The sequence below is a fragment of the Eschscholzia californica genome, unplaced genomic scaffold, assembly GCF_041429995.1.
Source record: "Eschscholzia californica isolate CP2 unplaced genomic scaffold, dmEscCali1.0.p SCAF_6, whole genome shotgun sequence".
Classification (NCBI taxonomy): domain Eukaryota; kingdom Viridiplantae; phylum Streptophyta; class Magnoliopsida; order Ranunculales; family Papaveraceae; genus Eschscholzia; species Eschscholzia californica.
In genome coordinates, this window is record NW_028238483.1 from 13457168 (window position 1) to 13471997 (window position 14830).

Below are 14830 nucleotides of genomic sequence, written 5' to 3' on the forward strand. Positions count from 1 at the left end.
AGTCTTTATGTACATTCAAGTTATTTGCGAAGTTCATAAATGATTATATGAAATTGACTACGGTGACTATAAAATTAGCTTTCTGAACTCTATAATTTTATTATATATTTCAGTACACTACAAATATCATCTTCAAGAAAGTGAAGATCGTAGCACCTAAAGGAAACATCAGTACAGCAGAACATATACAGAAAAACATATACATTATTTATGTTCAATCAAAGAAAAGAAAAAAAGAAAAGAAAAGAAGGAAATAACAAAGAATAAGTACTCTTCATACAGCAACTCATCTAACAAATCACTGTTTGCCCATGGATGAACTGACGGAAACGTTTACCTTGGCAATGCAAAGATCGATGATGCCCATCCTGCTGCTTTCATTTTACGAACATGATGAAGCTCCCAGTTTACTGCATTCACTACATTTACCAAAAATCGAGATTATATCATTATATGAATATACTGTTGTCACGATAATTTTGGGAACATGCTCCTTTATGGAATGAGAATTGGTAGGGGAAAAAAAGGGTAAAAAGAAACAATTAACATGCTATTTTACCTCTTTTCGGCACTCAAAACGGACGACGATACATGATATATCATCTTTACACTTCCTGGCCAGTGCTTCTGCTGTCAGACGCTTCGCTGCAGCTTGAGGATCTTTGATGGGTTTAACTAAATCAACAGCTTCTTGATTGCTCATGACCTAGTAACATATAAAAGGAATTTCAACTTCTCTGTTCTTGTGTAGACTATGATACATTTAAACATCATGACCACGTTTAATGGAACGGAGTTAATAAATTGAAGAAAAGAGATAATAGCTGATGCGCAAAGGAAACAAAATTGTATGCTCACGAGGTTTATGATTACATTAGATATTCGACATTGAAAGAGACCACAATAAATAGCTAACCTTCCATAAACCATCGCTAGCCAATATAACAAACTCCATTGTTGAATCTATGGGCACATGCCTTACATCAGGTTCGGAAGTCAACTGTGCTTTAAGGTTATGATCACCAAATGCACGTGCAACTGCAAGTTGCCCATTAACGCGTGGCACATCTCCTGAAGTCATAGTACAACGGTAAGAATATGCATAACTCAACATAATGAAATAAGAAAGTCTTCAGCAAAGGTCCTATTAGTATATTTGAACAGTTAAATGGTAGAAAGTTACCAGGTAGAGTAATCACGAAGCCACCCTGCTTCTCAATCCTTCTCCTTTCACTGTGCGGCTCGTGGTCCACAGTAAGCTGATTGCCGCAGCCCCTCTCACACACTACGGCTCTGGAGTCGCCAACATTTGCCACCCACAAGTCTCTACCGTCGATAACAATTGCTGTAACCGCCGTCGAGCCACCGATACCCAATCTTGTGGAGTTATCTAGAATGAATTTGTTTGTAGATTGGTAAGCATTTTCCATTGCCTTCTTAGGATTTTCCCAGAAACTTGGCTGCTCCACATAGATAGCAACAAATGGTTGGACAAGAACAAACTTATAGTGGTTGGTGGACATTGAGTTCAAAGCAGGAAAATAAGACCACTTATTTTTAAGAGAGTAATCAAGTTATCAAAACTTTGTCACTTCTACTAAATTTGAGTTGGTTTTGGATATTGTTTAGAACCATGTACTCATTAAATAAAAATCGAAATGACAAGAGTACTATATTAAAGCAATCACCAAGAGTTCAAAAGGATCTCCTGAACCTGCAGGATATCCCTCCATTGTTCCTCTTTTTGTTTAGGTCGAGTTACAAACAGGCTTGCAGTGAAGAGTGTATTTCTCCGTCTAGTACGATCTTGACATATTTAACTAGATCTTAGGTGCAGGAAGCTTCTACGTGAAGTGCCGTTGTCATTTTTTGTGCTACCTCACATTGCAAAAGTTGTCTTCTCTCACATATTAACTCAACTTAACGTTGACTTAGATGATGACACAATGTCACTACTAGAACTTCAAATCCGCTATTCCAGAATTGGTCATATAACTGTATAAGCCACAATCTTAAAATTCAACGAATCCAAATACAAAGTAATTGAAAACCTTATCTTTTTTAATTTGAGTAACTACCTAGTAAAATAAACGCAAAGGTAGTGGGTGGTAGGCTAGCTATCGCCCTAATTAGTGAGAAGACTGAATAGAAAAGGGACGAGACAGAGAGAGGCAAGAACATAGGTAGTTACCTCATCAAGTATGTTTTTAAAGAGGTTTTCTTTAAGATAACTAGGAACACGATTGCCAAGATGTCCATCGAAGATAGCAAACAAGCCTAGCTCGTTGCCATTTTTAGTTTTGTACTCGGCGACATGGTAGTCCTCCATAGTATGACCTGATTTACCTTCCACCAAATGGAACCCATGAATTACTTTGTTACTTGATGACTTGCTTCGACCTCTTCCGGTGTCTGATGATGATGATGAATTGCCCAAAGTAGCCTTCATAGCAAAAACCAAAAAAAACACAAAAGAACTGAGGAAGATAAACATTACAGCAAGGTTGACGCCATCCCATAACAATCAATATTCATAATATAAGGATGTCAAATACCAGGGAGCATACAAGTATAACAAATAAAAGAATAAGAATCCAAACCCATGAATAAAAAACTGATAAAAACCCATGGAGTATAGTTTAATGAATGATGAAATTAATTAATAAACCATGGGAAGAAAACCCATAATAAGGGTTACCTTGATGATGTTAAGGAATTCAGTTCTCTTGCTTTTGTTTTCTGTAGGGGTATTGGAAGAGGATGAGGCTGTACCCTGCTTATTCTCCATCTTCTTCTTCTTCTGGTTGCTTAATAATAATACTTCAATTCAGAATGGGTTTACTCTTGTTTCTTCAAATACTAAATTGTTAAGTTGGAAGCTTACTTGTTGATGAGGAAGAAGTTTATAGGGGGTTTGAATTGCCTTTGATTTGGGTAAGTAGAGATTGTTGGACGGTGGGATTCCGTCTGCTTCTTCTTTCAATTACCGTGTGCGAGACGCCATAAGTATATAGTGTGTGTATATATATATATATCTTTCAAAGGATTCCCCCATTTCTAAGAAGTTTCTCTGTTGATGTGTGTGGAGGAAGTAGTAGAGAGAGACAGAGAGTTTCTTTCTTGATTGAAAGTCATAGAAGACGACGAAAAGGAAGACTCTAAACCATGTCGTTATCGTCATTTACCGGTTCAGCACCCAGCCAGACCCCACCCCAACTTATTCACTATTTCATCATCAAATATCACTTCCTCACATTTCATAACTATCATCAATAATACATCATCAACTTCTAAATAGTATCAATCGTGTTTTTTTTTTTTTTTTTTTTTTGTAAAGATCACTTAATTAATAAACAAGTGGACTATTACAATATTTGTGCAAAAGAAATATTTGTGTAAAAGAAAGGATGAAACTATTATCCAAATAGAATTAAAATTATGGGTAGGAGCTCATTTAGTTAAACAGACGGCTGGAGTGGTTTCTTTCGGATGTATATGAGAGAATTTGATCCCATTAAACTGTGAAAGAAGAGGTTTCTTTTGAATGTGTATGAGAGAATTTGACCCCATTAAACTGTGAAAGAAGAGGTTTCTGATTGCAGTGGATCATTTTATTTGGGTTTTAAAGATGCTTAATGATTGGATTTCACATTCTTCCTCGTTTCCTGATCAGATGGTATCGACTTTTACATTTATGAATTGAGTTTTGTGGTTGTGAATAATGCAACTAATTCCAGCAATTTCATTAGTTTTGTTAGAAGATGCATCAGTAATCACACGGTCTCTGTGTTACTTGGTAAAATTAGTTGGGAAAATCGAGTCTTACTGTCTCACTATCCCTTCTCTTCTTAGGTGGTAAAATTGGTTCGTAGAAATTTAAAAATATCTTTTTGTTTTTGTTGTTACAAATTGAGATAAAATCAAGTTTGTTTTGTTTGGATGTACAAAAAAAGAAGTGTGAAAATCCTACGCTTTCCCCTCACTCATTCTCTTTCTTCGGAAACTGCCGAGTTCACAATATTTTGTAATGTTTTCACTTATAGGTTACAATAGGCTTATGTCTCCTTTGACCTCTAGGTTACAAAAGGGTTAATTCTCGAAGTCATTACAACATTCCTCCTTGGATGTCCATTGTTTTATAATTGTCTCATTAAAAATTTCAGCCGAAAATCTAGAAAAAAAATTTGGTTGAAGAAAATAAGAAGTACAATTTTTTTGAGAAATGGAGCAGTAATGGACACGCATAAGCAACCTCGTTAAAATCTTGTAAATAAAAGCTTGAGGAGATAACTAAAACGAAAGAAAATGAGTATAACGCGTAGTAATTCAGTAACATTGAGTCTCTTGATAAAATTCTCCCCCTACTGAAGATTTCCCTCTAATTAACAATTATAATGCATTTGTTGCATTTTGAACCCATATACTAATTTTCTAAAAATTGTAGTAGGCAAAGATTCATGAATAGGACTGCATAGTTTTCACATAACTGCATCTTCAAGATATCAATCTCGTGACTCTTCTAAAGATGATGAGAGTATAATAATTTTAGTGAGATACGCTTAGTTTTATCGCCTCTAATATATTTGTCTTTAATCTGAGGAATGTATGTTGTGTTATCTTCATAGATGATAGTAGGTTGTTGAAAGCGACTGGAATATGGTTGATATCAAACCCTGTTTACGACCGGAATTTTGGACTTGTTAGCGGAGCTGATTACTGAGACAAAGCTAGTATGCGAAGCAAGCTCCGAGGCAGAGTTGGACTCCAAGACAGAGCTGGAATGCGGAGCAGAGCTATGTCGGTTATTAGTGTTAGCGTATCCATGTGTATTTCGGATTTAGAAAGAGAGTCGGTGAGGCGGTGGGATTAGATTTTTAGTGGCTATATAAACTAAAATCCTAGGAGATATCTGTGTCTAATTCTCACGAATCTCTTGTGTAACTAGTTTGCTTATTATAGTGGAAATCATCGCGACGTTGTCGTCGTTGATGATGCACAAAATGTCCAGACGTTGACTAACGTCTGAAGAGTCAAGATCAGACCTGAAGTCCATCGGGTCAACCTGGTTAAGGTAAACAAGTCAGCTGAACCCTTGACGACCCGTCACGTACTCTCCTAACTGGGAGGTCGGTTGGAGGAAACCAGCTCTGTAACGCCCTTGGCATGAACAGATCAGCCATGGGGTTTCTAAAGGAATGAGGGGGGTCCACGTAGGTTCGGTCGATGTCCTACGCCCAGAAATAGGAAGGCAAAGCGCACCAGCAATCTAACGGCTTAGTCCCAGAATCTCCACAGACATCTCAGTTGGCTACAGATCTCTAAGTGTTTAAGCAAGTGTGGACTTCACGTGTCCAAGGGAGGAAACTTCTCCCCGAAGATCTATCACATCGGCATGATATCAACGAAAGATCCTTGAACTTAGGAACTTTCATCTATCCTGGATGCGAGATAAATACAAAGGGAAAACTTCCCTCTAGACAATCACCACCGCCTCTTAAGCCTATAAAAGGCCCCCAAATCGCCCTTCAAAGGACACGAGCTGGAAAACCCTAAAAGATCACAAAAAACTGAGTTCGCACAACTCACCCCCCAAAAGGATCGATCAACATTCATTCTTTTACTGGAAAGAACACCGTGACTATCTTGAGCGTCAGAGCGGTTTTCGAATCCTTTACAGGTTTTTTCCCCTTTGGGAACAGACGAATAGGAGCAAGGAGGAAGGAGCAGGAACGAGGAGCTAGGAACAAGAACAAGGAACAGGAACGAGGAGCTAGGAACAAGAGCAATGAGCAGGAGCAAGGAAACAGAGAACCAGAGCTGGAAGCAGAACGATCGATAGAATCCAACCTGACTTTACAGAAAATTCATCTTAAGGGAGGTTGTCATGCATCAACTCCCTGTTTCATGCTGACATAACGGAAAGCCATTTTTTGACATCAGCAGCTGTGGAGTAGGTCTCACCAACCGAACCATGTTAATCTCTTGTGTTCTGTGTGATTGTTCTTTATTTCCTATTGCTTTTCTTGGATTACTTGGTTTCGATCACATCAAACCCCGATTGGCATAACAAACTGGTATCAGAGCTTTAGTTTTTTGAGGTTTCTGTGATGGAAAAATACGAGATAGAGAAGTTTGATGGAAGTAATGATTTTAATCTTTGGAAGATTAAGATGCGTGTAATATTAGTTCATCAGGGTTTGCTGAAAACGTTGAATGGGAAGATTTCACTCGCTGAATCATTATCAGAAGCAGAGAAGGAAGATCTCATTGAAAGAGCTCATGGACATCTGTGTGTTTGAGCAATAAGGTCTTGCGGGAAGTAACGACGGAAACTACAGCCGATGGGCTATGGAGTAAGCTGGAGGCAAGGTATATGACAAAATCTGTAACTAATCGTTTGTATCTAAAGAAGAAATTATTTAGTTTATGGAAGTTAGAAGGAGAACCGTTGAGAGACCATATGAATGAAATCAACCGAGTATTCTTAGATTTGACAAATGTAAATGTCAAATTCGAAGATGAAGATAAGGCAGTACTATTGCTTGCATCCCTGCCTCCATCATATGAAAGCTTTGTTGATTCTTTTATGTATGGTAAAACAACTACAACATTGGAGGATGTTAAAGCAGCATTGAACTCGAAGGAGTTGAGACGAAGGGCAATGAAAGAAAGCAGTTCAGGAGATGATTTGGTTGTAAGGGGAAGGTCGCAACATCTAGGCGATGGGAAGGGCCGGTCTAGGTCTAAATCGAAACCTAGGAAGTACAGGTGCTTTAATTGTGAGAAGGAGGGACACATCAAGGAATTGTCCTGAGCTTAAAAAGAAACCAGGAGAGGCAGCAGTTATCAAAGAAAACAACGACGATGGCACTCTCTTGCCAATCATTGAAGAATGTGATGAAACTATGGTTCTGGCTATTAATGCCTGCTTCGCTGAAGATAAGTGGATTTTGGATACTAGTTGTACGTTTCATGTATGTCCTCATAGGGAATGGTTTTCCACTTACACATCCATTAATGCGCGGTAAGGTGCTAATGAGAAACGACACTCCCTGTAAGGTGGTTCGAATTGGTATAATTCAGATCAAGTTGCACGATGGTGTTGTGAGGACCATAACAGACATCAGACATGTTCTAGATTTGAAGAGGAACCTAATCTCTTTGGGAACTCTGGATGATAATGGTTGCAAGTATACTGGTGAAGGTTGTGTGTTTCAGATTTCTAAAGGGAGTCTTACAGTTATGAAGGGGTTGAAGAAGAATGGTATGTATATATGTGCTACAGGGTAACACAGTTACCGGATATGTAGCGGTATCATCATCAGACAAGGAAGTTGAAACTACCAAGCTATGACATATGCGGTTAGGGCATATGAGTGAAAGGGGGATGGCTATACTGAGCAAGCAGAGGGATGGTAAATATTTCTCCATGCACATCTATTGAATGTAAAACTCCTAATGAGGTGTGGTCTAGTTATCCTGCAAAGTATGAGAACTTGAGGATTTTCGGATGTTAAAGAAGTTAAGCTGGATTCGAGGGCTAAGAAATGTGTATTTCTTGGTTATGAGCCCGGGATGAAAGGTTATCGGTTGTAGATTCCGGATGAAAAATCAAAGAAGTTTTTCATCACTAGAGATGTTACTTTTGATGAGTTAGCCATGATAACTAAGAAGGTAACGCCTGAAGATGATCGGGAGAGGGTTGGTAAACAGGTGGAGCAGGAAGATCATGGGGAATAGGTGGATTTTGAGATAAACACTCGGGAAGAGGTTAGGCCTTAGATAGATGAGCAAGCTGAGGAAGATGAACATGAAGAAGTTCATTACAGCGTTGCGAGAAACAGGGGAAGATGAGACATTTGGCCATCGAAAAGGCATGGAATGCCATATATGGTTGCATTCGCACTTAGTGTGGGGGAAAGCATTGATGGAGGTGAACCATGCACCTACGAAGAAGCTATGAGGGGTGATGAATCGATGCAATGGTCTTTTGCCATGAATGAAGATATTGAGTCTCTTAATAAGAATCGGGCTTGAGAATTAGCCGAGAAGCCTAAGTATTAGAAGATTATTGGCAGCAAATGTATTTTCCAGAAGAAGGAAGGAATTCCAGGGGTGGAAGATGCACGATACAAAGCACAATATAGATATTTTGCATCTGTATATTCTTCGAATTGTGAATTTTTAGATGAGTACTTCGAATAGAACAATCTCATATTGGTCAAGAAGTTCCACCCCAATATACACAAGCCAAGTTCTACCCATGGTTATGCACTTATGGTGGCCACTACTCTTGAGAAGGCAATGATAGTAGTTCAGGAAGAAAGAGATCGTACTACAATTGAGAAAGCATTTTTTTTTGTTGAAATCAATTGACAAAGCATTGATAAAAGGAACTAGCTTCACACTAGTTACAAAATTCAACAATAGCTCTGGAAAAATCTCTGTAGTAGTGGCGGTAAGACCTACTTTCTTCTCTTCTTCCTCTTTTCTCTTGCTTCTCACTGTCTGGCTAGATGGAGGATAATCCCTTCCCGGTTTCGCCTGGACCTTAAACTTCCCCAGACGAAGTTTGTGTGGTTTTACCAAACAAAGATTCCAACAAAAGCTTTTCCCATTTGTAGTACAAGGACAGGAAAGGGGGAAAGGAGAGGGAGAGAGAAGAAAAAATATCGTGTCTATGGTGCCCACAGTATATCAGATCTTATTGACTTCGATCAATGAAATTGTTGAATCTTCTACAAAGAAGAGAAGCTTTGTCCAATCATTAATGATCAGATATTTTTCTTCACAAACAAGAAAGACTCACTTACAAATACCAATAGGTATAGGCCCCATCTGATTAAACATTTGGGTGTTCTAACCAATTCTCTGAAATCAAGTAACATCATCTGTGGTTGTCTTACTAGTTCTATGCAACAAGAAATAATCATATACAACACTTTACCATTTACACTTCAACTTCCCTATGCAATATATATATACTGATATCTCCAAACTGGCAGGAGGAACCTGTCTCATCTCATCTGTGAAGGTCGATAAAATACAACAAATAAACAAGGCAAATGAGCTAGAGAGAGAGAGAGAGAGAGAAGTCAAGTGTTCTTCTCTAGAACTGAGAGAGCTGGTGTCAAATAATTATTTGCTTTATCAGGCAAATGAGCTACCTGCACAAGGAAGATCATTTCTCTTTTCAGACATTGTTTGTTTTAGCAATCATAAGAGCATCTCCGATGCAAAACTCAATAGTCCCATGTGTCAAGTTTTAATTGAGATTCTCACTCATGTGACAAAATAGGGATCCTCCAATTTTTGTGTCTATCCAATGTTAATCTCTAAAGATGTTTTGTTTACTGATATTACGTGATAATTTTTGTAAAGAAATATTCAGTTATATTGGAAGATATATGAATACTTGATTTCTATTGGTTTAAATTATAAAAATGATGAGTTGGACAATTAAAGATACCTCAAGAGGACACTCTAGAAATATAGTGTCCTCTTGAGATATCTCTATTTAACTACAACCACATCATCTTAGAGATCCAAATTAGGTTTTGCGTTGAAGAAAGTTTTGAGGAAAAACTCTACAAATTCTATGTGGCACTAAGAGTTTCTAAGATTGAGGGTTGCACTGGAGATGCTCCAATCTTGAACTTGGAACTATTAGCCATACCCATAAATGAATGAAATTCCTTACCAGTTCATAGAGCTCTTTCCCTTGTTCTGCCATGTATTCATAGCAAACCTGGATGAGCGTAAAACAGCATTAGTAGTGCCTCTAAATTCATATAGGTAAGTGTAGAGAGACAAAACTACTACTACTACAATAACTCACATCAAAGCTCTTATTTCTTGCTGTTGAATCATGCAATGCCTTCACACAAATATCAGCTACATCGGCACAGCTGATCCCCTATATCAAGTAATCAAAATGATGGGATCAGCGACTATAACTGAAACGACAAGTAATTTGTAATGATCATTCATTAACCTGAGAAATTCTATTTCCTTGATCAAAGATTAGTGCTCGTTGTCCGCCAGGTTCTTCCTAGAAACGGAAGACGGTGAATTAGAAGACGTGTGAGTAAATCAATGTTGGATTCCAACCCCCAAAATTGTTGATGATGACAAAAGAAAGAAGAAGAGTTAGTACCTGTAGAGGACCAGGGCGTACAATCGTGTATCCAAGACCAGATCTTCTTAAGGAATCTTCTCCAGCCTGATGTGCTCAAAATTAAAGACTAACAAGTAACTCAACAGAAGTACTTCAAAATAGAAAACTAAGAACGAAAGCTAAACCTTCTTGGCTTTAAGAACCTGCTCCCTTCTGTTAGGTTCAATTCCTAATCCCGTACACGAAACCAGTATAAAATCCGTCTCTTCTCCAGTCTGCAAATATATTAAATACTCAAACAAATTAGATTCAACTCTAATCAATTTTTAGAATTATTATTTTATCTTTTCAAGAACAGGATTTAACAAAAAGGCTGATGAACAATTCCTAGTCCTCTACATGAAAGCACCAACTAGAACAGAAACAAGATTCTAACGAACAATAAAGACCAACCATGTACATGATAAATATACATCTACCGATCTACCCCAGTTTGAAGTTATGTCACCTAGTGTTTCACGGTGCTAGATAAAGTGCCATAAGGGCAGGTTCGGATTGGGAACCGGTATTACCTAAACGATGTCGAAACTATCATATTACCATATTCATACCAAACTGTTCAATGCCAAAGACTGAGTTTCTATATAGTTTTGGAGCAAAAATCAGTCATGCCTTCATCAATTCAACTCCATAATATTAGCCTACGGTTCTAAGCATATATAGGAATGCAGAAATTAAAATGATCCATCTAAAAAAAAGAGACTACGTCATATGGAGACAGGAAAAACTTACAGGTAATGCTTTTATGTATTCGATTATCAATTTAAAGCTTCTTAGATCTTGCTTACTTCCAGCTGGCCCTTCTATAGCCCTCTGCAGCAGATGATTGTTTTAATACCAAAGATCAAGCAAAAGAAAGATTCATCTTTAGTTAAACCATTTTTATTGTCCAATTAGCGATATTTGTAGGTATACAACATTAGGATAATTAATGTATGGGAACACAACAAACCTGTCGTCTTGGTTCAAAACGTATGGTTAAAGTATGAACAAGGAAGGGATCTAGTGGTGGATCATCCGCCTTCACTGGGCGAAAGGATGAAAAAGGTATCCTGACCTGCCAAATGCAGACAGGGATAAACTTTCAACATTTATAATGGGAATCTAATTCGGGCTGCATCATCTGATAGCGGTTTTCTGCAGGAGAAAGGTCACTTACCCTGCAGAAGCCTACTTTTGTGGTCATTCGTGCAAAATAAGTTTTGCTTTCAGATGTATCGGCTGAAGGACCAGCTTCAAGGAGTAAAACAAATGATCTCCCATTTCCACCAACTGAGAGAATCAAACCATCATACCTTTCCACATACGATTAGAATTCAGTGAGCAACTGAGATTGAGAAACTATGCAGGATGCAATAACTAGATTGCAGTCAGCTATTGGCCAAGTTTGAACTACCTGTCAAGTGTACTACCCAATGGAAGTGATAGCTTTTTCGAGAGTTCCACATATCCACCTCTGGTAAAGACATACCCTGTGTGCAAAAACAGCAATTACAAAAAGGAAAGGAATGTGTATCATGCACTTCATTCGCATTTTACGCTCGACTAAAACCATAAGGTAAGGGTGGTAGAAAGAGAGAAGATCATCCATCAAGAATATTTCCGGCTCCTCAAGACTCCAGAGAAGTTTTGTAAAAGTAGAATGGCGGCCTATCTGAAGGTCATGTGATGAGGGTGGTGACATGGTGGAGGATGAGGAGTTCATGGAGTTGTTTTAAGGATCAGAGAAGAGTGTTTGACTATGAGACTTTGAAGAGAGATCTCAGATAGGAGAAGAGGAGAGCAATTTTAGTAAATTATGTTGGTTCTCAGTAAATAGACCAAGAATTAGGAAAATACAAATTGGTGTAAATTCAAATCATGAACAGCTTACATCCAAGAGAAAAGTGTGGGGGTAACAATGGTCAAAGGGAACTAATAAAAACAGGAAGTGCATCTGGTGATAGATAAAGAAGATCAAAATCAAGTAAATATTCTTACCTGAGAAAACAGCATCTCCTGTCTCTGTGAACTCGAACTTGGCATCCATTCCACCATCATATTTTGTGGCAACTACATCCTGAAAGTAAGTTCCTTGGCGAACTTCCCACCCCTCCAAATATTCCGGAGATTTGAACTTCGCAAGTAAGAGCTTGCTTTTGCTGCTTTTTCCAGCCCGCAGCTGTGCTAGTTTATTGTTGTAATCCTGCAAAAAAAAAAATTGGTTAACCTCAGAACTGCCTACACAATGAACCAAAACAAAACTAAAAAAATTGATTCACTATAGAACACACAAGCATACACATTGAGAGCGGTTTTAAGACCAAGAGATACCAACCACCAGAACTAATGTCAATTGTGTAGGTGATGAATGTATTAACTCAAAGTCCAAGAAGCTTGGGCAGGGCCCAATCTATCCGTCTAAGTCTGTGTTCATAAAGCATTGACTAACCCAAAAATTTTATCAGGTAAACGACGGCACAAATCGAGGATTCGATGGGCTACATATAAGCACAAAACCTCGTAACATTGAACTTTAATTTTTTTTTTTTTTAAATCTTTAAAGGGAACCCAAATTCCAATGGCAGCAGTTGGAAAGAGAGCAGAGGAAGGAGTTATTCATACTGAACTCCTAGTCTCTTTAGTGAATTAGCTCTAAATATAAATATAAAAGTCCAAAAATAATGAAAAGAAATTGTCAAGAATGGGATTCGAACCCATGCCCTTTCGGACCAGTACCTGAAACTGGCGCCTTAGACCAACTCGGCCATCTTGACTTACTTGTACTATAAAAACCTACTTTGCTTAATAATCATGATAATGCCTACTTATGTTTATCCAATTTAGCTAATTATTAGCTCAAACCCTCATCAAAATCTGAACTTTAAGTCAGACCCACAAAATACAAGACAGTAACATTGATAAATCAAATTCAAATGATAGTAATGGAAGAAGATTAGGGTTTTAAGGATTAAAAACCTGAAATGCTTTGGAGACATTATAAACACCTTGATAATCAACTCTATTAAGATCACCAGTAATAGTTGAACGAGCAGTAGCACAATATATGATCTTAGTGCAACCTTCAACAGCAGAATAAAGAGTTGATGATTCACCAACATCCCCAATCACAATCTCTACTGACCTAGGTAACATTTCTATAACTTCTTCATCTGCTTTTCTTACTAAAGCCTGGTATTTTTTCATTCAAATCAAAACAAATCAAGAACTAAACCCTAAATCATCATCTAGCTACAAAAATCAAGAATCCAAAAAAACAAAAGTATGAAGGAATTGAACCTTAACACTGTATCCACGAAGCATAAGTTTCCGAACAACAATCCGGCCAATACGACTAGTAGCACCGACGACAAGTACACGAGTATTCTGAGCATTAGGAACAGTAAACTCACACAATGGAAATTGACCTCTATCAAGTGAATCATCTTCTTCTGTTCTAGGTCTTGAGAATTGACCTAACCCTGAAAATTTTCTCCAAACATCGTTAAAAATCTGACGTGATTTTCGACCTAACCCTACTGGATTTACATTATCAAGTGTTATTGTTGTTACAGAGGTTTGTTGTTGTTGTTGTTGTTTGGTGATTATACTTGTATTATCCTCTTTTTCATTGCTATTTTGATCATTTCTTCTTTCTCCTCCTCCTACTCCTGGTTTGGTTTCACATCTAATTGATGATAATCTTCGTGTTTGAGTTGATAATTTTCGAGCAGAAGATGGAGTATTTGCATTTGTACCAAATACATAAAACCCTAAGAATTCGGATGATAATGTAGAACTCATCTATTTGTAGTTAAATGAAATGTTTGAATTCGTTAATTGGAATTCTTTCTGTGTTTGATTTTGTTCAAGTATATTGGAGTTGATCTGAAACTGTCGTACTGTAAGAAGAAAGTAGAGAGAGAGAAAGTAGAGAGAGAGAAAGTAGAGAGAGAAAGTAGAGAGAGAGAGAGAGAGAGAGAGAGAGAGAGAGAGAGAGAGAGAGTCCGGTTGGAGAGGATGAAGAAGAGAGAAGACGAGGGGGTTGGCGTGGCAATTTTAGTTCCATCGTCTTGTATTTGTGGTGGGAAGATGAGACGTGGCTTTTTTTATTCTTCAAGTAATGGATAATATTTTGTCATCTATACATTCTACTCTATCTAAACTATTTTAATGAGAACTCCACTTGGAGTTCAACAAAAAAAAAAAGAACTCCACTTGAAAGATGAGGTTGATTTTGAGATTAGTGGCGAAAGTAATTGACCATCTTTCTTTGGGGCAAGATTCATAATGCTAGTTAAGAAATTGCAGTTTTTGTGAAATGGGAGAGTGCATTTTGGGTTGGAACGTGCCGGGTTAATTAATACTATTAGAGTTAAATGTTATTTAGAACATTTTTTTATTGGCTCTCTAAAGTTTTACCAGCTTCCTGCGTGGTCTTCTAAAGTTGCTTACATGTCGAGATGTCCGCTTTTGTGTTTTTTGATACATTGACTAAAAAGTCAAATTTAACTTTCTATACTTACCATTTTGTTTATCTTCTCTTTTATTTTTGTTTTTCTCCATTTTGTTTTTCTTCTCTTTTTTTTTTTACTTTTTATCTTCGCCTCTTCTACTTTCTGTATCCAAAGAGGACCTCCATTAATGGAGGTTTTATAATTTTTTTTGTTTCAA

The 14830-nt window shown here is 37.6% G+C and overlaps 2 protein-coding genes and 1 non-coding gene across 4 annotated transcripts; all 3 read right to left on the minus strand.

The window, feature by feature from the left end:
* Positions 1-74: 74 nt before the first annotated feature.
* LOC147531830 (putative protein phosphatase 2C 44) lies at positions 75-3142 on the minus strand. Of its 2 annotated transcripts, none has more exons than XM_086647592.1 (7): positions 2885-3142; positions 2699-2807; positions 2192-2443; positions 1184-1460; positions 917-1071; positions 560-706; positions 75-419 (listed from the first exon to the last, which is right to left on the minus strand). In XM_086647592.1, exons 2-7 carry the CDS (start codon positions 2786-2788, stop codon positions 417-419), a joined length of 924 nt encoding a protein of 307 aa, XP_086503718.1. In that variant the 5' UTR covers positions 2789-2807; positions 2885-3142; the 3' UTR covers positions 75-416. The 2 variants fall into 2 exon arrangements, with proteins under 2 accessions (XP_086503718.1, XP_086503719.1); XM_086647593.1 differs by having other exon boundaries at positions 2699-2800; positions 2885-2983.
* Positions 3143-8681: 5539 nt separating this feature from the next.
* HCF173 (high chlorophyll fluorescence phenotype 173) lies at positions 8682-14464 on the minus strand. The gene is made up of 13 exons (XM_086647276.1): positions 13457-14464; positions 13136-13348; positions 12158-12362; positions 11574-11649; positions 11337-11472; positions 11130-11234; positions 10910-10990; positions 10303-10392; positions 10157-10222; positions 9995-10051; positions 9839-9916; positions 9701-9748; positions 8682-9167 (listed from the first exon to the last, which is right to left on the minus strand). The coding sequence occupies exons 1-13, from the start codon at positions 13958-13960 to the stop codon at positions 9096-9098; spliced, it is 1731 nt and encodes a 576-aa protein (XP_086503402.1). The 5' UTR covers positions 13961-14464; the 3' UTR covers positions 8682-9095.
* On the minus strand, positions 12853-12933 carry TRNAL-CAG (transfer RNA leucine (anticodon CAG)). Its single transcript has one exon. It is a non-coding gene; the product is annotated as a tRNA-Leu (tRNA).
* Positions 14465-14830: the final 366 nt, after the last annotated feature.